Source organism: Triturus cristatus, chromosome 8, assembly GCF_964204655.1.
Source record: "Triturus cristatus chromosome 8, aTriCri1.1, whole genome shotgun sequence".
Taxonomy (NCBI): domain Eukaryota; kingdom Metazoa; phylum Chordata; class Amphibia; order Caudata; family Salamandridae; genus Triturus; species Triturus cristatus.
The window spans coordinates 905,115,857-905,141,481 of NC_140591.1; the positions used below are offsets into that span (position 1 = coordinate 905,115,857).

A 25,625-nucleotide genomic window follows, 5' to 3' on the forward strand; every position below is an offset into this window, starting at 1 on the left:
GCTCCCGGCTCCGCAGCCCGTCTGCTGTTTACATGACATCCTGATCTTTAATCCTGCCTACGGCGCGAGCAAATGTAACCACGAATGCGCTGATACTTCCCGCATTCCTCCGATGTTCCCGCCGGCTTTTTTGGTCGAGGATTCATAGAGTTCGCCGACTTTGGACTTTGCCCACGCATTCTGGCCCGACCACCACCGCCGGACACCGCTTATCACGTACGGTGAGACGACCTGGGGCTGGACCGGCGCCGGGGGAAATGTGACCGGACGTGGAGTGGGCGGCCTGGCGGAGCCTTCTTCGCGACGGAGAGAATTCCTGTACGATTGGGTCCGGGCTGGCGAATCTTCCTTTGTCCTCCTACCAGCGGTCAGAGCGGTGACCGTTTGAGAGCGCCCACCACCCGCATTGCAACACAGCCGAGGGCTCTCCCATCGTGTGAGCCCCGTATAGCGAGCAGCAACTCCTCTTGCCCTCACTATTGTTCCTCCGTCCTATGGAGTCGCCCTCACCCCTCCGAGGTGGGCTGGCGGCGGAAATGGTGTCGGTGCCGGTCTGCTTCGCCGGAGAGGCGGAGGCCGCCATGTCCCTGACGCAGGCTTCACTGCCTGCTGTCGAGCTGGAGGGTGTCCCGGTGGCGCCTTTACATACAGTCGGCATGCTGCAGCAGGGAGCAGACCTGACCTATGGTGATATCCTTCTAGCCCTGGGGGACTTGCGGGCGACATGGTGCCAACGCACTCGAGAACTGGAGTGGAAGATCGATGCTGCTATGCCATCCAGGGAACTACTGCGGTTGTCTGACCCCCCAATGCCTCTCATTCCCTTCGAGGCGGATACAAATTGGCGACAGGGGGGTACTATGGATCGTCCTCTCCCTGGTTACAGTGTCGAGGGTTTGTCTAATGATCAAGTTGCAGATATAAAGCTCCCTTCCACTTTACAAGCTGAGACTCTGCCTCTGCGGGTGTTGCCGTGTCTACCTCAACATCGCCGGAGTGTGTGCCGTTCGGTGGGGAAAACTGTGTTTGTCACTATCGATGTGGTGATGGTCTATGACTGGGAACTCTCGCTTCTTCTCCCTCTGCGTCTTCTCTGCCGTGAGCGGCCATCTTGCTCCTTTGTTCTGCCTGAGGTACACTCCCAGCGGCGGCCATGTTTGGTGGGGTCTCCGCGTTCAGGCCAGGGTTGATGTTGCCTCCCTTGATGATCCTGCTTGACCGCCTGGCATGACCCGGACTAGAATAATTGCTTATGTATCGGTTGTGCCGCATGTGTGTAAATTGCTACTGTTTGCCGCGGGGGTGGATCTGTGGGGCCGCTCAGGACCGGGCCGGGGCTGGGCGATTTTCTTTAGTTTGCTGTACGTATTGGCGGGCGGGGACTAGGATGAGGCTGCTAATTATCTGCTTTGCTCGCACATTTGAAATGGAGTCTCCCCACCTGCCGCTTTGCTTGCTTCTTCAGTTGTGCTGATGATTTTCAGGGTGGGGGATGCTTAATGGGCTGTGGTGACCGGGAGTATGTAACATTTCCTCCTCCTGCCTTCTCTGGGAGTCGGAGACTGGGAGGTTATTTCCCACTCTCCGGACTCTCTTTCCTACTTGGGGTTCATTTGGGGCGACAGGCATGCCTATTGGGGGGGGGTGGGCCATGGCCTTCCGCTGGTATGCAGGGTGGGGGGATGGGATGTGTTCTATGTCTTCTTCGTCTCTATGGCCCTCTCTCTCTTTCTTTCTCCCTTCCTCTTTGGTTTCCTTTTCTTTTATGTTTCTTTGTTTCTTCGGGGTCGGGGTTCAGTGTTAGTAAGGAGCTTATTGTGTTTTATCATTCTGTGCTATAGTGTATGCTCTTCGTCCCTGGATGGTGGCCACCTGTCTCCTTACCAATGCCTTCCTATATAACGCTTCCTTCTGGGTGCTCCGTGAAGGGTGATGTCTCTCCTGGTCAGTGATTAGCTTCGACTCTGTTCGAAGTACACTACGTTGTACTCGACAAAACCATAAAATTAAACCTTTTCTTATCCTGACATTATTGTTCTATGTTCTCCAATGTCATAGCGGCCGGCCCCGAGGGGGTTGTAGGCAGACGCTGTGTATTGTGCATCTATCGAAATAAAGGTTTTTAAAAAAAAAAAAAAAAAAAAAAACAAAGCAGTAAGTGTCCAGGGTGCCAGGATGAGGAAAGATTTCGGAGGAGGCCTCGGGAGAATTTCTAAAATGCATCCTCCATCTCAGTGTGTTGGCCACGCCCCATATGTGGTTATATATATATAGTGAATGTTTTAGCTTATATGTCTTTGAAGGAATTAGTCAAGAATTTGGCTTACCGGGCACTTGAATTCCTTTGTTTGTTCATGTTTCAGGGTATGCATGATAAGTGCGTAGGGCCTCTGAAAAACCAATCCGCAGTCATTGCACTCGTGCTTCGCATGCATTTTCATTTTGTCTCTCCTTGGCAACTTCAACTTTCTTCCTCTCTGAACGAGCTTCTTGGCAACCTTAAACGGAAAAGTTGACAAGTTCAAGCCAAGGAGTAATTTACTCACAGTCTGTTTACAGATGAATACTATGAAGCAGCCAAAAACAAAATCTGAACATATGGTTGCCAAACACCTCGCCTCTTACAGGTGTTTGGACATGACACAGTTAGGTAAGGAAACATGAAAACAAATTTAGTTTTGTGCCCCTTAAAAGTGCCCTTCTGGTGCAAATATTGCCTTGTTAAATCATAATCAACCCTAATCAGGCCCGGCTCCAGGAATTTTTATTTGGGTGGGCCAAGGGTGCATTTGGGTGGGCCACTGCGGGCTTGATTTGTCGCATATATGTCTAGGCAGGCCTGCTTTAGGGCCCTCCTTTATCTCTCCTTAGTCTTACAAGGCCCAGTAAAACACACTCTTTTCCAAATCTGTTTCTAAATATTATCACTCTCAAAAAGTGTTTTTTCTATGTATGTTCCTTTGATGGGAAAAGGAGGTTTCTGAGGTGGGAGTATCAGGCAACTGACACTTCTCGGGCTCCCTCTGTGCGAGCCTTCAGGGAGAATCCCTCTTCATTACTACCTCCACCTGACCCCGGACTCTGCAACGCACTCCTTTACAGGCTTGATTATCCACTACTCCTCTCCAGTGCACCTTATCTCACAGTTGACCTTGGGCCCCAGCCCCATATCAGGCACCATCGGGCTCAACTTTCATTTTTCCCCAGTAAAAACATTAGTAAAATCACCTTCAAACTTAAAACATTGAATATAGCAGTAAATATAATTAGCATGCACTTTAAAGTATGTTCCACAGTAGCTCTTATGACCAGACTGCTAATTAAATAAACAAAAACAGAAAGGCCATGACAGGGCCGGGTTTAGAGCTGATGTGAAAGTCTTTTTTGGCGCCACACCAATAACCTCTTTCTCCGTAAATACCTTTACTACCACCTTCCAACAGTGCCCCTCATCCCTCCATGGCTCCCACTATTGACCTCTTCCTCGGATTCCCTCACTGCCACACGCCACAAGTGCCCCTCATCTCCCCATAGCTCCTCCCCCTCGTGACCTCCTCCTCGGATTCCCTCACTGTCACCGTCCACCAGTGCCCCTAATCTCTCTGTAGCCCCTCCCCCTCATGACCTCCTCCTCAGACTCCCTCACTACCACCCTCCACCAGTGCCCCTCGTCTCTCCCTAGCTCCCCCCTCCACCCCATGACCTCTTCCTCAGATTCCCTCACTGCCACCCTCAAACAGTGCCCCTCTTCGCTCCATAGCCCCTCCCACTACCTCCTCCTCAGATTCTCTCACTGCCACCCTCCAACAGTGCCCCTCATCTTTACGTAGCCCCTCTCTCATATGCATTTCATTTGTTGTATAGTGTAACTCATATCAGTGTAGTGTGTGTCAGAACTTTAGACCACGCACACATTATACAGAGACAATGAATCATACAAGTATGTAAATCAGTCTACAGGGAATGTCACACAAGCCAATGAGGATTACAAGGTGTATGAATCACATGTCATCCATACTGGTTGGCAGTATATTTTAAGAGAGTTTGGTCCGAGGAAACACAACCTTAGTGTGAGAAGTTGGCCTGGCATATGCTGTTCCTAGTTATAGGGACACCTTGCACCAATCCAATTCGACTCTTATTGATGATAGGTTTAAGACAACCTTTAAAGAAAGCTATCCTAGTGGTAGCTGTGGAGAGCAGCCTTCAGGCTAAGTCTTGAAGGAGTGTTAAGCTTATTGTTTTACCATAATAACCTCTTGAATAACCAAACGAAAGAGTAGCCCACACAGGTATATATATTAAATATATGCATTTATTCTAGACAGAATCCCACAGTCACTTTATGTGGCTAGTGGCAAAGTTACACTTCAAACAAGCATTTATAAACACAATAAATAGCACAGAAATCAATGGGCCCCAGGGGGGGACCAAACCATATACTAAAATAGTGATATAAGAACCACGACAATTCTACAGACAATGCCTAGGGCATTCAGGATCGCTTGCCCCTTCAGAATCCACCCACTGTTAAGAGGAAGGGGACCCACGGGAGACGCGTGCAGCACAAGAAGTTGCTATCGGGATCGCAATGCTAGTCTACGGAGAATGTCGCGGTTGAACATTTAAAGATTAAAGACACTTCTAGCAGGAGTACAAAGTTAAGGCTTGAGACTTAAGGCTTTGGAGAGCCCACCACCACGGGAGTACTGAAGTACCACTGTTACCTGCCCCAGGGAAGCCGGGTGCATAGGTCGATTCTGGTGTCGGGTCGCGGGCTGATTTTCAATGGAAAAGTAGTCCAAACTGCTGCTAGCCGAAAGTGTCGATGAAGTCGTGAAGATCTAAGATGTAGAAAATGTAGAGAAGAACCTGAAAGCAGAGGGGACAGAGTCTGGGTCACGGCACAGTGACCAGGGAGCTCACAGGAAGGAGCTCGTGGATGTCGGGTGCTTCAGGTAGAGATGGGTGCAGCTTGGCTCTGCAGTCATGGGCTCCGGGAGGCTTCAAGGAAGGCCATCTTCTGGAGGGCGACTGTCCCACGTCGGATGAGGGTCGCTGCGGTGTTAGTGTCCCGATTGGATCCACTAAGCCTTGGCAACCGCAACCCACGCAAGATGAACAAAGCAGCTGCTGGTGCAGACCCACAAGGTCTGAGGGTGCTCTCCTTTGGAGAGAGTGTAGAGCAGGCCTGGAGCAACCAGGGGAACTCTTGTATTCAAAGATAGACCTCCGCTAGAGCCCACCAGTCGAGAGACAAGGGACCGCGGGAGGCGGCAATTTGGAGAGCATAAAAGGGCACCCACGGGCCACCGGAGGGGGCTAGGGCGCTGGTCTTCGGCACAATTGCTGCAAAGTGGTTGGCTCGTAAACGGGCCAAAGCACAACTTCCCCACTGGTCAGGGTCGTGTGCTATGGCAAGTAGAGGCCGGGGTCTCGGGGATCTCGGCACCAACGCGGTCCACGGTGCCCAAACTCGTTGAGCACACTCACTGGCCTCTGGGATGCGCTGGAAACCCACCTCAAGGGTTCTGGTAGACGTCGAAGTTCGTGAGAGCAGCGAAGTTCCAACCGGGTCACTTGCAGTGTTTCAGGTGCCTGCCAAGCAGGGGGATAACTCCTTTATCCTAAGGGAGATTTCTTCAGTCAGCTGGGCAGCAGCTCGTCGAAGGTCGGTTCTGTAAAGTTCCAAAGTAATCTGAGGCTCTGGGGCCACGTTATTCACCTTTATCCCCAAGATTAGGGGAGTGTCCAGAGTAGTGTCCACCAATGGCTGGTGAGGCGGGAAAGGGTGGCTACACCCTCTCCCCTTTGTGTGTTTCCCGCCTGGGCGAGGGGCAGGATGCCCCTGAACCGGTTCCAAGCGGTGTATGCAGAATTAGGTCTCTGCAGCTGCCTACGTGCAACTCTGAAAGGACATTTGGTGCACCCACCCTGTTCCAATCCACATTATCCTGTCTGAGATGCTAGCACCTCCCTGCCACAGGAGCCCTATTGTCCAGCTGGCGAGGCTGGGGTTTTCCCCAGCAACAGCCAGCCAGGGTCGTGTAGGTGGCGGGCAGTAGCCATTTTGTGTAACTTGTGCACTTTTAAATTGGTGTCTAAATTCTACCGCTTTTCCCATATCGCCCTTCTAGCAAGGGGGAATCGTACCCTCATGCCCATGGCTGGACTGGGGGTATGAGTCCTACATGTTTGACACCAAACACGATATGGTTCTGTGTAGCCATACTCAAGTTATTGCGATGACGCGATTCACTTATAATGCGGTTAAGAGTATATGGTATGGCTACACTACAAACAACCCAGTAACGATTTTACGAAGGTTGCAGAGAGGCCCTACTCAGGTAGGGGACCCCCCTCACACATACCTCAGCACCCTGCCCTGTAGGATTACCAGGGCCTGCTATAGGGGTGACCTATGAGAGTACATGTATTGTAATGGGGTGGGATATAGGGTACCTATATCCCTGTAAGGGGTGCTAGCACCACCTTACCCAGACTACAGTAGTGGTCTGGTGGTGTCAGTTTGTGTGGCTGTCCCAGGGTGGCACAATAAGTGCTGCAGCCCTGGTAGGCCTACTGAGGGACCCATGCCCTGGGTACCTAGGGTACCATCTACAAGGGACTGGCAGGGCACCCTCAGCATCCAATTGGTTGGTACCTAGGGTACTCACATCAGTTTTAGGGAGAAAGCAGATAGGCTGGGGTCCTGGATAGCAGGATCCCAGCCAGACTAGTCAAAAATGTATATCTGTTCAAACATACTCATATTAGCAACATTAGAATAATAAAAGACTGAGAAAGTTCTAACTATGTCACAAAACAAAAAAAGCGAAGTTGTAACTATACCATTCATGTTTGTATGCAGCTCTTTGATGACAGTTCATTGGTCACTGTCCTATGTAAGGATTGTAACTTCTGAACTGCAAGGAACACAAGGATTTCTGTGACAAAGGCAGTAACCCACTGCGCTTCCACATAAAATACAGTTCATCTGCATTTAAAACCTACTAACAGACAAATGATTGCTCTCCAGCAGGATCATTAATCACCAGCGTTATCTGGGCATTTTGTATTGTCCTTTTGTTGTCCTGCATCGGCCTTGATAATAACATCTGTTTAAATGAAGCACACACGAAGTATGTGTCCTGCTGGGCCTGTGCAGATTTTAAACCGAAAAACAAATAGTAGCAAATTCTCTTACCTACTCCATTAGTCAAACTTTGTGTCACAGCCTGATGTGATAACCAGCTGCAGGGGCCAGGAAAGGTGAATAGGAATAAACAAACTTATTTTCTCCTGCGCTGCATAGAAAAATCAATATCCACGCAGCAGGACAGTAGGCAAAGGTTACCGTTGTCAAAGAAAGGATTTGTCCCTTTCGCCATGTGGAGATGAAGGGGTGAAAAAATAAACAAAGCCTCATTAACATGTAAATGGTCTTTTAAAGACCTGTGAAGTAATCAGGTGCGGCTGCGATAATCTCAAAAACTGTCTGTGTGTGTGCGTGCCGGTAAACTGTCTCGGCCCGGGCTGACAACACCACGTGTGCTCTGCGCGCCTGCCTTCAAGCCCTCCCTGCGAGGGCCAAGGCTCCTGTTTGGGTGGGCCAGGCTCATGTTTGGGTGAGCCTGGCTCACCCGGCCCACCCGCTAGAACCGGACCTGACCCTAATGCAGAGCAAAAGATCATAAGAATGCTAAAATCCGTTATCTTCATTTCTTTCTGGCAGGCACATTTGCCTACATGAGCATTTTTCTATTTAAGAAAATCACACTGTCCATGGCAGAGGCATCGATCTGACATCCAAGTAATTATCTGGTGGAGTTTATCTCATGTGGGCCCATCTCTCTGTTCAACCTTGATGCAAAGCTCTTTAGAAGGAGCTGGCTTCATTAGTGACATACAAGCCAGTGACAACACCAAACAGGCAAAGCCAATAGGTTTTGCCTATTCAAGATCTATTGTTTTCTCAATGTTTTTTAGCTGTTGTGCAACACAACTTAAAGGGGGAAAAACGTTTTCATTTAAGCCATGTTGCACAGTAGCCCTCATTGCTGTGCAATTTGTGTAAAAAAACAAAAACGTGTCGGGGTAAACAACACAAGAGAGGGGTTTGTTAAAAAAAAAAACAACTAACAGCGGGCGGACATCAGGGGTGTGGGAGGAAAACAAACAGAGGGAGAAGGGCCTCGAGTGTGCTGCAGGGGAGGGAGCAACAACAGACATCGGAGGAGGGGCGTAGGGAGACCGTACAGTGCCATGCACTCATATAGAGTGCATAGTAGGACACATTTACCTGGAGGAGTGGGCAGCCAGTGGAAGGACCGTGGCCACAAACAGGAGTCTGTGATAGGTCCATGTTCCACGGCAGGGACAAAAGCCCCAGAAAGAATGCAGAAGGAGGCGAGCAGCTATATTGTCATCTATAATAAATTCTGTCCATCATATGTGCTGATTGCTAGTATTTCATTTAGGCTACCACAGCATATGACAGTAAGAAGCGAGGAAACGAGAATGACGTGGAAGCGAACTAATGATAAGTATTGGTAAGCAATGGGTAGACATTAAACCTGTTTTTCGGTTTAAATCCTTTTTATTGATTTTATATGATAACAACAATACAACCTGAACCGCCTACATCCACTGGACGGCGGGTATTCACTTGAATGCGTAGTCAGTAGGCAGACATAAAAGAAAATGATCAACGAAAGGCAACAGCATAATAACAAAGCAGTTACATTTAAATTAAAGCATTAAAAGGAAGGGGGTGGAGAAAGGGGCGGGTTGCTTTCTCCTGAAGTATTGGTAGCGCTAGGGGGTGGGTGTGGCCTAGTTGTACGTGGTGGGTTCCGTGGCTGGTAATTAAGACTTGCAGGTACTGGGTAAACCTGCTTTTTAAAACTTTTTTTAACAATTGCTTTTATTGACAGTGCATGCGTGCTCTAGGCACAATCTAAAAATCGGCCCAGCAGACTATTGAGTACAGTGGTGTTGAATTTACTAAAATATCTACTTGTCCATGGAGCAGGTTGCTTCATAAATCTACTTGTCTTGTAACAAAATCCACTTGTCCCTTTGGTCCCATGTAGTGCGGCAACAAATTATGGCAGAAATCTCTTATATAAGAGCTCTGACCTCTCTGATTATGCCAGGGCTCATACCATAGTAATGTTTGAATACTTGTAATCCCCTTATGTTGCCACATTTCCGCAGATCTATATACTGAGGCTGAAGGTAGTGGTAAGCAATAGTTCCAGGGGTAGAATGCTCTTTTGAGTCTGTGCAAACCTACTAACTTGAATGTTTTAAGCGTTTTCAACAACTCTTCTATAATCTTTCCCATACTGAGAAATGTTGAAAATTTACTCCTGACAATTGCAGACGTTAACCTTCTTCCAGAGTTGGGAAAAAAAGTGGTTGGGAGGAAAGTGAACTTGCAAACACTCAGATTTCCTTATGAGCAAATCTACACATGCATATTTGCTCATGCTAAAATGCAGTTCACAAATATTTTCTAGGAGTACTATTTCTTGTCCTACTTTGGAAATTCTTGAGAATTCACGAAAGCCGTAGAACCGCACTTAATGCAAGGACATATACCATGGGTGCACTTTTGAGACTTTGTTTACTAATTGGGCCCCTAATTTGATATGGCGTTGACCGTGACCTTTTGCGTTTATTAAAATTCTGTCTCTCTCTGTCTCTCTATCGGCTGGCTTCACTGTGAGTGACGCAATGCTGCTCTTTCACAAGGAGAATATTGGCACACAAAGTAGTTTTGTTCAGTGCCAGTAAATACTGTGGCAGTGTGGGCTTTTTGAGACCATAAACAATTTTTTACTTTTGCCAATGTTTGTTGTAATGGTGAGGGCCAGGCAGCTCCCACACCAATAAGGTTTAAAAAAAAATCATACCAAAAAAAGTCACATATTGACAAAACTAAAAAGCTGACCATCAATTTCAGACCTACTGGCTTTGCCAATACTTGTTCATTTTTGCTTCGTATAATCTTATTGAAACTGGTTACACTAATTTGCCATTAGGAATATTTTTGGGGAATACTAGCATGCATCAAAAATGTTACTAAATGATGCTGCAAAGAAATGGTACCTGAAATTTTACAGTACTATTCGCTGCTAGGCCTTTCCCCCCCCCTGTGCTAAGCCTTTTTTTTTTGCTATTTGGGGTAGTTCGCGCTTAGGCCCCTGTAACCTTTTGACCACATAAGGTATCCAAGCCAAGTTTGTGTCCTTTTCTTCCAACACCATGGAGATATTAAAGGTACCCAGGGTTTGTTGATTCCCCTGGAGGGGACCCAGAAATTAGCCAAAATACAGCTAAATTTAGTTTTTAGGGGAAAAATGAGAAAAAGGGCTGCAGATTTAAGCATCTGGTTTTTTTCCCTGCAAATAGTATCAACAAAGCGTTTGTGGTGCTAAAATTACCATCTTCCCAGCTTTCAGGTACTGACAGACTTTTGTCAGAAAATCAAAAAATTTTACGCAGGTTTGGCATTTTACTGGGACATGGCCTATTTTTGCTATTTTTTGTGCTTTCCCCCTCCTTCCAATTAATGGTAAAAATGGGTATGAAAGCAATGATAGATCTGTAAAGCTATACATTTGTAAAAAGTAGCCAACATTTTGAATTCAGCAAGGGGTAATTTGTGTAGATCCTTCAAGGTTTACTTATAGAAACTAACAGTTGAAAATAGGAAAATAGGAAAAATTGAAAATGAGTTAAAAAAAACAGCCATTTGTGCCAACGTTGACAACGGGACAGAAAGAAAACCATTTTTTTTGGGTGGGGGCATCAGCATGTCCATTCTGGGCAGGCCACACCCCTACGTCTATAAAAAAAATAAAATCCCCTGGTGCTTAGTGGGCTTTCTGCCCCACCGGGGCAGATCAGGGGCTACTGCCCCCATCTGCCTCCTGTGGGGGCAGAACGTATTTTGTTTTCTTTGGTGGGGTAGGGTGGGGGCATTTGTATGCCCATTCTCAATCAATCAATCAGGGTATTTGTAAAGCGCGCTACTTACCCGTGAGGGTCTCAAGGCGCTGAGGGGGGTCTTGAGGAGTCTTCTGAAGGCGAGTAGGTCTTGGGTCTGTCGTAGGTGGGTTGGGAGGGTGTTCCAGGTCTTGGTGGCGATGAAGGAGAAGGATCTGGGCAGCCCCCACCCCTTGCGTATAAAATAAATCCCTGGCATTTAGGGTGCTTTCTGCCAACCCGGGGGGCAGCTAGACTGTCTGTACCCACATTATATGGGGGGAGCAAAGGCCCTGCCCAAGGGGCCGCGCCCCCCTACCTGTTGGCTAGTGGGTGGATCCCTGCTTGCAGATTGCCATCTTGGGTCGATCCCCAAGCAGGGATCCACTAGGGAAGGGTACCATTCGCAAGGGGAGATTCTCCCCTTTCCAATGATACCTCTCCAACTGTTTCGGTGCTTGGAGGTCTGAGATAGCCCCACGAGCACCGAAACAATGAAACTCCTCATGGGGGCTGCAATACCCATACCCCTGTGCACCACGTTCATTTGCAAGTGCATATGCTTGTTGGCGTTTCCCGAATAAGTGCACTGGGCTCCAAGTAGCCCCAACCTCTGGCAACATGTGATACAAAGAACTCTGGCCTCCTCGCTCTGAGTGCTCTGTGGGCTGATGCTTTGTGAAACCGCTCGAGGTCCCATCGCGACTCCGGTGCCTCCGGCCTGTGCATCCCCTTGAGTGTCAGTTTTTTTTGGGCTCCCCTGGTTGCTCCAGGCTTACCCTGACTCCCCTGTGTTTGATGAGTCTCCTGGACCTTGCTGGTCCGGACCGTGACCTTTCTTGACCTTCTTCTTGGGTTGCCGTTGCCAAGGCTTGTTAGTGCTCCCGCCAGACATCGACCCCTCAGCACTCGACATCCTTCGTGGGGCAGCTCGTATCTGGCTCCTGGTCATCCTCGACGTCTCCTGGCTCCTGGTCCCTGTGGCTGCAGAGTCAAGACCCCCTCAACGTACCTCAAGCACCCGACATCGGTGGGCATTCGTCTACCGAGCCCCTGGTCCCTCCTGAGTGACCCAGACTCTGTCCCCTCTGCTTTCAGGTACCATTCAACAAGAATCCACCCTTGGATTCCACCGGATACTTTTCTTCCCAGCAGTGGCTCTTCTTCAAAGCCCTCCATAGAGATCGACGTCGGTTTCAGACGGCACTTCAGACATATGCACCTGGCTTCCCTGGGATAGGTAACTCTGGAAGTACAGTATCCACGGGTGAGGTGGCTCTCTAACCTCCTAACTTCCATGGGGTTTCTTCGAAGTCTATGGGAAGGATCCTTAAACTTTGAAGTTTTCAACCGCGACTTCCCAATAGAATTGTATGGAGCATGCGGTCGTGTTCCCACACTGCACCCGTCCTCCGTTGGGTCCCTACTTACTCACCTTGGGTGGCTCCTTCGGGTCCCTGCATTTTACATCCTCTAGACACTGTCTTGACTCGAGTCGTGGTTCTTATATCACTATTTTAATATATGGTCCGGTCTCCCCCTGTAGCCCACTGTGTATTAGTGCTATTTACTATTGTTTCTATGTTACAGTATTGTGTGCTTTGTGATTAACTGCGTGTAGCAGATACTGTGTCGTACTAGAGAGTGTTATATTAATAAATACATATTTTTGTAACTACTGTGTGGTTCTCCTTTCATTTAACCAATACTATAAGGTTGCATTCTGGTAAAACAAGCTACTTGATATTCCTTCAAGACTAAGCCTGACGGTTGCTCTCCACAGTTACCACTTGGGTAGCTTTCTAAGGTTATCTTTGACCTCTTAAATCACCATAAGGGTTGTTTGAACTGGTGCAAGGTGCCCACTTTAATTAGTGGACAGCATATACCAGGCCAACTTCTCACACAGCATCTGGGTGAGGAGTACAGATAGATTTCGGGCACGATGGGCCTCTTGACGAATGTGTGACTACAGAGTCTTCCCACAGACCATGTAGATGGTTTCCCCTAAAATAAGGAATATTTAACCATAAACAAAGTAGGACTCACCTTGGGATTAATGATGCTACACCTTAATTACTAATGGTAAATAGGCCAGTCCGTTAGGGATCCCTTAGCTCCTTCGAATGCCCATGACCGGAATCTAGGGCAGAAACAGGTCGGCGCAATGTGAATGGATAAGGCCACTTAGCCTCCATCCCATCCCAGTATTGGTTCTATCTGTACCAGATGCTCACAATAATAAAGGTGATAGCCTGGGTTGCCTCAAGGTATTTTTAGCTGTCTGAATCGTACACCGTCCAGAGTAGAACTTTTCTAAGAATTCCCTCCCCTTTTTCAAGGTTGAGTCCACCCTGGTGGTATTATGCAAACAGGATGGTGAGAGGTTGCCTATGTTGAAGCACGACACATGAAGAGGGTGAGGCTTCCTACGCCAATAAGATTGGTCTCCTGCTAGGGAATTTCCAAAAGCCCACGTAGGGTAGCTGTTGAGGCCGAAACTATTTTGGTTAAGCCCGTGTATCAGCCACAGCCCCCTTTTGTGTTATCCTTCCATTAGCCTCTCTTCTTACAGGTGACAGACGTATGGCACTGATTTTGAACATCCTCCCGTTTGCTATCAGGCTCAGGAAAGTGAGACAATTTATTATTATATTGAACTGCCTACACAAGGCGAATATCACAATGGATTATTCCTTTTTGACGCTTGTTGGGAATAAAGCATTGTAAAGAGTCTGAGGACTTGTTATTTTGGGACCAGTCTCCATGTGATATCCTCGGTTTCTAATTTTTTAAAAAATCAGCTTGACATGTGAGATCTAGAATCTTGAGAACAGATTGACTAAGGTAGCAGCAGGCAACCATCTTTCCACAACTTTGATTAATGTTTTATACTTTGTTTTTTCATCTTGCACTTGAGATTGAGAAAACCGTGAATGAATTAACTGGGATAGCACTTACTGATGCAGCTCGATACATGGCGGAGCAGCCATGGACAAAATCACATTGGCAGAAAGGGGGGGAACTGGAACAATCCGTAACTCAGGAAACATTCAACAAGCCCTTGTAGTCACTCTGTGGTCCTTGGTTCAAAAGATGCAGGTCCAGTCCTTCTCACCCAAGCAAGAGGGAAGCAGGTCAGCACAGCAGGGCAACAGTTGTTCAGAGCAGCAGTTCAGCAAAGTGATGGTCCTTTCAGCAGCACAGCAGTCCTTTTTCCTGTCTAGGAGGTATATACAAAGCCCACCTGTCATCTACACTGAGTCATTTGACCCAGATACAGGCTTCAGGAACTAAATGACTAAGGCAAGAAAAAGCCAACTTTCTAAAGTGGCATTTTAAAATTTTTTTTTACTTAAAATCCGACTTTACCATAAGAGAGGATTTTTCATTAAAATTCCAAAAACACCAAACTTGAACTGGTTACCTGTTCCCATTTGGAAGTTACCACTTATTAAATGTAATAAGGCAGCTCCGATGTTATCCTATAGGAGAGATAGGCTTTGCAGTAGTGGAAAACAAATTTAAGAGTTTATACAACCAGGACATGTAAAACTTAAAAGTACATGCACAACTTTTTTATTTCACTGCTCCCTGCCCTCTGGGTAGTCAGGGGCCAACCCCAGCAGCGACATGTATTAACAAGAAAGGCTTGGCCCTGGCTCATGTTTTCTTTTGCCAGGTTAAAATGGCGGTTTAAATCAGCACACATGCTGCAGTGGCAGACCTCAGACATGTTTAAAGAGCTACTTAAGTGGGTAGCACAATCCGTGCTACAGGCCCACTAGTAGCATTTAATTTTTAGGCCATGGGCACAGATATTGCCACTTTGCTAAGTACTTACAAGTAAATTAAGCATTTGAATTGGGTGTAAGCCAATTCCACCATGTTTTAGGGGGAGAGCACAATCACTTTAGCACTGAATAGCATTGGTAAAGTGTGTAGAGTCCTAAGGCCAGAGAAAACGAAATCAGCAAAAAAAGATTGGTGAAGGCAACATGTTCAGGGAAGACCATCCTAAGGCAGACATGTCTAACACAAGTACAATGACACAGGCAAGCACATTCGAATTTAGTACATCATTAGTGCTTCCTAATGGCTAAACGTTCACCATGTTGCCTTCAAAATGTATCCAAATGTGATTATTCAAAAATATTGGTTTTATGTTGGGAGGAACTTGTTTAGAGTGAACGATTGGGCCAAGGAAACAAGAAAGCAAATATCAATTAGGCATATGTTTAATAGTATTTTTTATTATCTGTCCACGGACTTAAAACTTATCCAAACATGAAATATACCTGATAACTCTGAATCTTTCTGCTAAAAAGGATAAAAGCTATTTAGATTTAAAGGATCACTGTCTTTACTGTGAATACTATGTGCACAGATTATCAGTTCCAAGATATATCACACCTTCCCAATACGAGAATGCTTGCAACCATTTTTAAATTTGGAATTGGGTTAAATCCCTTTGACTCTCACCTGCAGGTAAACTTAAGCTGTCAGGTGAAATATGTTAGCGCCCTTTTAATCTAAAATGCACCTTGTCTCACATTTTACTTGAGTCTCTTTCATTTTGATATCCTTGACAACAGATTCTCAGACCTCTTTTTATTAAATATGGAATCTTTTTTGTGATAGCTCCAAATGATTATTTGATGAAATGAGATTTATGGATGTAGCATTGTGAGAAAGTGCCCTCTTTCTTGCATGGTATGCCCCCACTTTTTGCTGAATTGCTGATGTTCTTTGACTGAGTGTGCCCTGGGCTCCTGCTAATCAGGTACCCAGGGCCTCTGTTCCTTCCCTAAAACTGCATTGAAGCCTAAACCCAATTGGCATTTCTGGCCACATGTAGCGCCTGGTAAATGGTACCACAGGTACCCAGGGCACTGTGACCACAGAGGGCCTGTAAGGGCTGCAGCACTTATTGTGCCACCCCCAGAGGCCCTGTACCCTGACACCCACACACTGCCTTTGCAGACTGATTGCCTTGGTGCAGAACAAAGTGAAGAGTCGACAAGGCACACATCCCTGTGTGCCATTCCCACAAACCACTGCCCTGGCATACATCAGTCACCCCTCTAGCTTGGTGCCCTATGCCAGTGGTGAGGGTACAGGTGCGTGAGCCCTGTACCCCTACAGTGCCCAAGTCCATTCCTGGGCACTGTAAGTGCAGTGCTGCCATTAAGAGTATGTGGTGCTGGGAGTTTGTCATTACGAAAGCCACAACACCATAATGGCTACACTGAAGACTGAGAAGTTTGGTATCAAACTTCTGAGCACATTAAACCCACACTGATGCCAGTGTGGGATTTAATGTAAAAGGCACAACAGAGGGCTTCTTAGAGATGCACCCTGAAACTCGACCAACTTCTAGTGACCTGACTTAGTGGGTGCCTAGGCTGCCACCACCAGACATGTTTCTGGACCCCTGGATCGAGAGCTGCTGCTCTGGGGGGCTTGAAACAATGCACATCCTGGGACGAGGTGCCAAGCCTCCTCCCCCAGGATGGGCAGGGTTCACGAAGGAGAAGCTTCAAAGGCATGCCGCCTTTGTGAGCCTCTCCAGACCATTTGCTGCTTTCAGCAACTGGTCCCCACTGGTTCTACCCCCCACTTTGGGCGGGAAAACCGGGGGGAAAAACAAGGGAGGAAGAGAGGCGTGCCCACCTCTGCCAACTCCACCCCTCAGGTGGGGGAGGCGAGGTGAAGCACAACCGTGAGTCCCCGTCAACTTGAGGATAGGGGGATCCAGCTAACCAGGGACAGGCTCCTGCCCCCTCCCACTGGAGAGTGGCAGAATAGAGGGTGTCCCCGCCCCAGGAAAGGGACCCATTGGTCCCTGCCCTTTACCTACCTGTAACGCCCCTAACTTTAGTATTTAGGTGGCATCCTGAACCTTCCTTCCTCAGATCCAGCCTACCTACAAGAAGAAAAGAAGGGCGAAGAGCCGTACAGAGCGAACAAGAGGACGACGCTCACTGACTTGGCCCCACCCCTACGGGCCTGTCTCCCCTCAAACCTGCTCCTGCGAAATCCCGGCGTGTCCAGCAGCCAGCAACCTCACAAACCCCAGAGGACCTGCCTGCCTTCACTTTCCAGACTGTTTCTCCTGTGAACACCGGACGACTTTAAACTGCAGCTTCTGGTGCCAGCCAGAGACCCCGAATCCAGCCCACTCTGCACCTGCTGAACCCGGCCCAAGCTCGAGTGGAAAAACACCACGAAGAGGTCACCCCAGCGATCCTGACCCGAGATCCGGCGACCGCTGACCTGCCTCAAGCCTTCAGCCGACGCCTGCAGCCTAAATCTAGAAGGCATCCTTAAGCACGACCAAGAGCTGGTAAGAGGATACGACTCCAAAAGGCACCCCTGCACCCGACGCCCCACGGCCTTGTGTGCCCAAACCGACGGTGCCTAGCCAACCCTTAACTTCCCAACTTAACTCTCCAAGTGGTGGTCGCACCCAGAAGTCCTTCATCTCCCTGCCTGCAGTGCTTTTTCAAACCGGCGGTTCTCCATAGAAGACAGGGCATCCGATGTTGAAACAGCACTCTGAACCCAGCCGCCCCAGTGCCGCGTCACCGGAAACTTTTCGGACTTCCAGCAGCAGCATTTCTTTGTCGACATCCATGGAGAAGGATGACGGTTTCCGACGCCACTTCGTGCCTATGCACCTGGCTCCTCTGGGATAGGTAACTCTGGTACAAAGGTATCCACGGGTGGGGTGGCTCTTCAAACTCTTAAATTCCAAGGGTTGTCTTCGTAATCTGCTGGGAAGGGTCCGTAGTCTCCAATTTTCCAACCGCGACTTTCTCATTGAATTGTATGGAGCGCGCTGTTGTGTTCTCACTCTGCACCCGTCCTCCGTGGGGTCCCTCCTCACTCAGCTTGGGTGGTTCCTTGGGGTGCCAGCACTTCTACACCTCCTAGATTATGTCTAGTCCCAAGTCGTGTTTCTTATATCACTTATTTAGTATATGGTGTTGTCTCCCCCTGGAGCCCACTGTGTATTGTGCTACTTATGTTTGATTCTTTGCAACTGTATTATTGATTTGTGTTCTATCTTGGAGAGGTAAGTTGAGAAGTTAAGGGTTGGTTAGGCTCCGTCGGTTTGGGCACACAAGGCAGTGGGGTATCAGGTGCAGGGGTGCCTTTTGGGGTCAGATCTTCTTACCAGCTCCTGGTAGCGGTTAGGGGGATCCTTCTGGATTAGACTGCAGGCGTCGGCTGGAGGCTTGAGGCAGGTCAGGGGTCACCGGTTCGGGTCAGGATCTCCAGGGTGACCTCCTCGAAGTGTTTTTCCACTCAAGCTCGGGCCGGGTTCGGCGGGTGCATAGTGGGCTGGATTAGAGGTCTCTGGCTACTGCCAGAGGTTGCAGTTGAAGAAATCTGGTGTTCACGGAAGAAGCAGCCTTTGGAAGTAAAGGCAGGCAGGTCCTCTGGGGTTTTGAGGTTGCTGGCTGCAGGACAAACCGGAATTTCAAAGGAGCAGGTTCGAGGGGAAGACAGACCGGTAGGGCTGGGGCCAAGTTAATGGCCGTCTTCCTTTTGTTAGCTGCTGCAGGGCTGTTCGGTCCTTCTTTCTTTTCTTCTTGTTTCTTGTCTGGATCTGAGGAAGCAAGGTTCAGGGTGCCCCCTAAATACTCGATGTAGGGGCGTTACAGGTAGGTAAAGGGCAGGGACCAATGGGTCCCTTCCCTGGGGTAGGTACACACCCTATCATGCCACCCTCCAGTGGGAGGGGGGCAGGAGCCTGTCCCTGGTTGATTGGGTCCCCCCCCCATCCTCAAGATGGCGGGGACTCAGAGTTGTGCTTCACCTCCCCTCCCCCACCTGAGGGGTGGAGTTAACAGAGGTGGGCACACCTCTTTCCCTCACTTGTTTTTCCGGCCGGCTCTCCCGCCCAAAGTGGGGGGTAGAACCAGTGGGGACCAGTTGCTGAAAGCAGCAAATAGTCTGGGGAGGCTCACAAAGGCGGCATGCCTTTGAAGCTTCCCCTTTGTGAACCCTGCCCATCCTGGCGGATGAGGCTTGGCAACTCGTCCCAGGATGTGCATTGTTTCAGGTCCCAGAGAGCAGCAGGCTCTCAACCCAGGGGTCCAGAAACATGTCTGTTGGTGGCAGCCTAAGCAGCCACTCAGTCAGGTCACTAGAAGTTGGTCGAGTTTCAGAGGGCATCTCTGTTGTGCATTTTACATTAAATCACACACTGGCATCAGTGTGGGTTTAATGTGCTGAGAAGTTGGATACCAAACTTCCCAGTTTTCAGTGGAGCCATTACGGTGTTGTGGAGTTTGTAATGACAAACTCCCAGCACCATATACTCTTAATGGCAGCACTGCACTTAAAATGCCCAAGAATAGACTTGGGCACTGTAGGCGTACAGGGCTCATGCACCTGTACCCTCACCACTGGCATAGTGCACCCTGCTAGAGGGGTGCCTGATCTATGCCAGGGCAGTGGTTTTGTGAGCATGGCACACAGTGATGTGTGCCATGTCGACTCTTCTCTTTGTTCTGCACCAAGACACACAGCCTGCAAAGGCAGTGTGTGTGTGTCAGGGTACAGGACCTCTAAGGGTGGAACAATAAGTGCTGCATCCCTGAGAGGCCTTCTCTGGTCACAATGCCCTGGGTACATGTGGTACCATTTACCAGGGGCTGACGTGACCTGAGATGCCAATTGGGTTCAGGCTTCAATGCAATTTTAGGGAAGTAACATAGGCCCTGGGTACCTGATTAGCAGGAGCCCAGGGCACACTCAGCCAAAGAACATCAGCAATTCAGCAAAAAGTGGTGGCATACCATGCAAGAAAGAGGGCAGTTTCTCACAATCCTGGCTACTATTCATTAAATTCATACGGTTGAACTTAGCGTCAAGACTATTCACAGCAACACCTAGACGGGAGTGTTTAAAATGCGCCTAGAGTTCAAATGAGCCCTCGGAATCAAGAGCCCTGGTTGTTATACATGAGTAGCAAGGGTGTAAGTTAAAATCCCCGGCGACCATGATTAGAGTAAAAGGTGGTTCCGACTGATAAAAAGTATCCATAAGTGCTTTAAGACTGGAGATTGCATCTAACTCCTTACTGGATTTTACAGCACTGTTAAAGTTAATAAGAAGCAGTCTGCGCTTACTGGGGAATGTTAGAAGGGTACCCTGCGAGCTCTCAAAGTTGGACTTTAGCACCTATATTTTACATTTATGCTCCCGTTTTACTAGGATTGTAAGGCCACCCTTGGCCCGCCCACTGGAAAAGCAGATTGTTAGAACTGAGGAGGAGGAGAAACTATCAAGATGTAAACAACCCTCTATATCCCAGGTTTACTGTAGACAGATAAAGTCATAATTCTTTAACATGCTCAACCACCCCACATCTATTCCAGCTAAGGACTGCAACAGTGTCTTGTTTTCTGGTAGACTGATACTGGTTAAGAATATCAGAATTGTGAGTGCCATTAGTGGGCGAAGGGCTCAGTCAATCTGGGTCTTCCATCTTGCTCAAAGGTAAACAGCCATTGCTTAGTGGTAAGACGGCAGTGCCAATAGCACCCAAGAAATTGATTGGGTCACGGCGTGACTTTATCTGATTTGGGTAACAGTCTCTCCTGGCCGGAACATCAAGGTTTATGGGCGGGTAGAAAAAGCTCATGGGGAGAACAAATATGCTGTCCATTGAGGCAGCTTTATCCCCCAGGGCATGAAGGGTTAGGCCAGCTCCCGTAGGGTTATTAAAATTCACTATAATGCAGTAATCTCTGCAAAAGATTTATGTAATCGGCCTACACAGCCCACCCTTCTGACTATTATAATTTCTTCAGCCAATATCTGAGTGGGGGGCTTGTGAGTGTTCACCCTGGTTGCCAGCCAGTTGACTACTTTGTTCTAAAGTTGAACATGGTTTTCCTGTAGGTCCTTCCACAGAGGTGGTACATCCCCCAACACAACAATGTAGGGGGTAGCTGCCGGGGCCAGTTGGATGGTAACATTAGAAGGGTATTGCGTTTATGGTACAGTTTAAGATGTGCAGGAGGCAGCCAACACTAAGTTAGAACAATTTCCATGGGTAATCAGCTTAGCTTTGGCAGAGGCTGGCTGCCCAAGAAAGTCCTCTGCTGTTCAAGAGGGTGCAGTTTGATGGTCAATGCTAACCCTTGGAGATGGTTGTGGTGAGGCAATGGGTGGAGCCTGAGGAAGCACTCCTGCCCTTGAAGTGCCGGTGACACAACTAGAGAGGTTTCTATTACCAATGATTGGCATGGATATGCGGAGGTCATTAATCCAGCTGCTAATGCTAATGTAGGTTATTCACTGTCCCACCTAACAACCCTAGTAATTGCTCAAGAGCAGTTACCCAGGCATCAAATGCGTTAAAAGCTGTGGAGACCCTGGTTTCCAGGTTTTTAATAGACACCACAAGAGAGTGCACTGTTATTGCCAGCCTGTGAGCTGTGTGGATGGCAGGTGCAGATACAGATACAGCTGAAACCTTCCTAGGGCCAGATGAAGCCCTTTTCGCAGGTATGACGGAAAAGGACTGGCCCGGGATGGAAGTTTTACGCGGCACCCGTTTTACCTGATCTGCATTGCTTAGCAGGACATTTCTTTGAGGTGTCCTTGGGTATGGACTGAGCAACCTGGGTGCTGAGGTGGTTGATTGAGGAATCGGTATGGGAAAGAAGGAGCGGGGAGCTGTACTGACAACAGTCTGAATGAGGCCATCCCTTGCCCCTGTCTGAGGACCTGCATCTTGTGTTATGGCCCGACAGTTAGAAGCCAGCTCAGTTTAAGCGCTGGTGATCTCGTCCATTAATGCTGCCAAAGCCTGGTTCATGAAGGACAGTATGGATGCCTTGGCTCTAGGCCTTTTGTCAGCCCCAAGCGTGGTTTCCGCCTTTCTTTTCCCCATGCTCGGCAATGTTCACCACAATTTGAAAAGTCAGACTGACAAGATGTATGGGAGAGGCGCCGTCTATAATCAAAAGTGGAGGCCACAGATTCCAAGGTCACAGAATATGCACCTACAACGAGCTCACTCACCTACTCCAAGGCTCCTCGGTCCGTTCGTGCTCAAGAGGTAAGGAGGTGGCCAAGCCCAGCCTCATACTGGCTCAGACGGGCCCACCTTTGGCCCACGCTATGCCCGGGCGCGTTCCATGCCGCAGGAGGCAAACGGTGCTCTTGAGAGCATGGCTTGGTGCTGGGTGTGCCCCTGAACTCCTCCTCCTCCTGGTGCAGATGGGACACCCAGTCCCCCAAAGGCAAGTGGCTCCAGAGACTTAGTTGTTGCAGGCACTAAATGCTTGGACCCATTCCAAGCTCCTCTTGGATCAGGTGCATTATTAGCAGACAGAATGGTATTAGGCAATGCGCCAAGAGTCCAATGTGTTTTCTGTGAGTTGTTGGTCTTTGCTTAGACTGTATCTAAGACAGTAGTCAGAAACTGAATCCTGCGTGACAATTCTAGGGAGGATTTGTAATTGTTCAAAGTGAGTCCATAACTTGGGAAAATAGATTGGCACATGCTTTTTTACTGAATGTAGTGAAGCCTCCTTTGACTTACCAATCAAATAAGTTTGGGTATTCTCATATACCTGATGGTCTAATCATCAGATGAGTAACTAGTGCCATACATGTGAATATTCTGGGTGCTGATCTGAATTCAAAGGGGAGTATTTGGAATTGAAAATGGCAACCAGCCATCTTGATTCTGAGATGTTTTCTATGCTTGCAGTGTATGGGTATAAGGAAGTAGGAATCTTTGAGGTCTAGGGATGCCACGAGTTAGGCTTCCTTTTGCAATGAGCAGGATTTGTTGTATTTCAACCATTTGGAATGACTGTTTTCCGAGTAAGAGACTGAGTTTACTCAGCTGTAAAATGGGTCTCCTCTTTCCTGACCACTTCTTTGATATGAGAAAAACATCTGTTTACAGAAGCCTATTTTTTTCAAAACAGACTTTATTAAGTTTCCATGGTACAGGGTGGGCAATGCCCAAAGCATACATTGTAAATACACTTCGACAACAGAAGTACCATATTTTGGAAAAACCAACATCAAACTGGCTGGCCATACAGCTGGCCCAACAGCTAAAGTGTAGCACAGATCATCACAAAGTTCCCTCGAATGCAAATAACTAGGTGTATGTGTCTTGACAACAGAGTTATTGATCTTAGATATTTTAGTGATGAGGTATATGAACTAGGCGAATTCATGAAGGGTCCGTGTGTGGCAGAGGGGGTAGGTCTATACCCCGATATGTCACCCAGCCGGATCATATCTTCCTATGCTTCGGTCGGCAGCCCCTTGCCTGGTAGACTGCAATCTCAGCCCCCATACATCTATCCATGGCTGTCCTCCACCCACCCATTGTTGGCGGCGATGTCCCGCTTGGCAAGTGTGAGGCAGAGAAACACTAAGTGTTGTTGTAGCGGTTCCCGTCAATCTCTTCTGTACTATGGAGCAAGAACAGCCTAGGGTTGAGCAGGAGGCTCCAGGACAGGACACGGCCCAGGTAGGATGAGATTTTACGCCAGTATGGTTGCAGTGCCTCGCAACTACAAACCGTATGGAAGAAGGTGACCTCCATACACCCACACCTAAGGCAAATGGGAGACTGGATGACACCCATTCTCCACAGGCGGGACCGGGTGAAATATGCTCGGTGAAGGTTTTTAAATTGGATAAGGTGGCATAACATGGAGACAGCAGCACCCCGTGGACTGGCAAGGGCCTCAGTCCAGTCGTCGTCCGTCATAGTCGGTATATCTGTCGCCCAAGCCTCCCTGGTCTTGCATAGAGTAGTTTGAGTGTGGGTAGTCAAGGTCTGATTTATTTGCCATATCTTGTGTGCCCCCGGTCACCCATCAGTAGACGACCCTCCAGGGGGTGAAATTCTGGTAGCTCATCTAATGGACGAACCAAGGGGGTCAGGGCATGTCTCAGCTGTAGGTACTTGTAAAACTGCGACTTATGCAGCTGGAATTTGTTTTGAAGTTGTTGGAATGATTTAAGGGTGAGACCCTGCATGATATCGCCAAGAGTAGAAATTCAGAGGAGGTCCCATTTGTGAAAGCCAGAGTTCAGTGACCGGGCGTAGGTATGGCATAGCGGGGTCATTTGTATTAGGCGCCCTGACCAGCCCATGTTTTTAACAGTACATCGCCAGAGTTGGAAGACTGTTTTGCTGGCCGGAGGCAGAAAATCTAGGTTCATTTGGCTGTAGAGGAGTCTCTGGAGGGGAATGCCCTCCATGGCCAGACGTTCTACGCAAAGGCCGGGTCTGTATGCGGACTATACCACCACTCATTATGACTAACAGATGGGCTAGGTAGTATGCGTATACATCCTCCGTTGCAATGCCCCTACAGTGTGTCGACTGTGTGCAGGTACGCAGCGCTACACGGATGGCACCACCCTGCCATAGGAATCTGTTAAGGATTGCATTGATTTGGGCGAACCATGTGCGAGGAATAATATATTGGAAGTTTTGCAGCCGGTATAGTAGCCGAGGCAAAGAAACCATCTTAAAAATCGCTCATCGACCATACAAGGCCAGCAGCAAATAAGACCATATTGTGGTTTCTTCCTGTACAGATGGAAGCAATGGGGTGATATTACGTGTCCATGATGTCATGGGGCTTGGTTAAATAAAAAATCCTAGGTATTTATTTCCTTTCGTCACGTGAGACAACTGCGCCGCCCAGGTTCCGCGCTTCTGGTCCCCACATACAGGAAAGAGCACCGACTTTGCAGGATTGGCTCCCAGGCCAGAAGTTTCACCCGAAGAATCTGAAGAATTCGAGGCCCGGAGGACCAAGGATCAGTCATGAAAAACAGCACATCATCTGCATACAACGCAATTCTGTCAGATCGCTCCTGCAACCATTGAAATCCCCAGGTCAATGGGTCCTGCCATACCCAGGCAGCCAAGAGCTCTATGGCAAGGAGAATAGCAGCGGGGGCAGTGGACAGCCCTGCCTCGTACCATGACAAATGGAAAAGGATGCCGACCTGTGTCCCGCCACCTGCACGGAGGCTGAAAATCCTGTATATAATAACGGAGCATACGCCAGAAAGCGCAGCCCTAAGGTGATGGCTCGAAGGGAATAGAAGTGGTAGGTCCAGCTTAGGGAATCAAACGCCTTCTCTATATCGGCCAGGAGGATGGCTGCGGGTCAGCCTAATTCTGGGGAGTTTGCGAGGGCGTTGTGGACCTGCCATATATTGTGTCGGGTGGAACTTTGTGGCATGAAGCCGGACTGGTCAGGGTGGATGAGGTTCTCGATGCATGAGCGGAGGCGATCTGCAAGAACTTTGCCCAGGAGTTTGGGTTCAAAATTCAGAGGGGAGATAGGGCGGTATGAGGAAGGGTCTTCTGGAGGGCGGCCGGGTTTAAGGAACACGACTATCTCAGCATGGCGCCAATCCAATGGTAAGATGTGTTGTTCGAGGGCCTCATGGAGTGCCTCCAGCAGATATGGACCCAGTGTTGTTGTGTGTGGCTGCAGAAAATCACTGGGAAAACCATTAGGGCCGGGTGGTTTGCCAGGAAGAGTGTTAACCAGTGCGGCCCTATGTTCATCTACTGTTATTGGGGCATCAAGTTGGTCTCATATGTGGTC

General features: G+C 48.4%; 1 protein-coding gene across 4 annotated transcripts in view; it reads right to left on the reverse strand.

The window, feature by feature from the left end:
* The window catches only part of ZBTB11 (zinc finger and BTB domain containing 11), a 2,099,144-nt gene that overhangs the window by 1,330,943 nt on the left and 742,576 nt on the right, over positions 1-25,625 (reverse strand). For all 4 annotated transcript variants that reach the window (XM_085622427.1, XM_085622426.1, XM_085622429.1 and 1 more), the window contains exon 5: positions 2,328-2,498. In XM_085622427.1, coding sequence (XP_085478553.1) covers positions 2,328-2,498 — 171 coding nt within the window. The remainder of the gene's footprint in view (positions 1-2,327; positions 2,499-25,625) is intronic.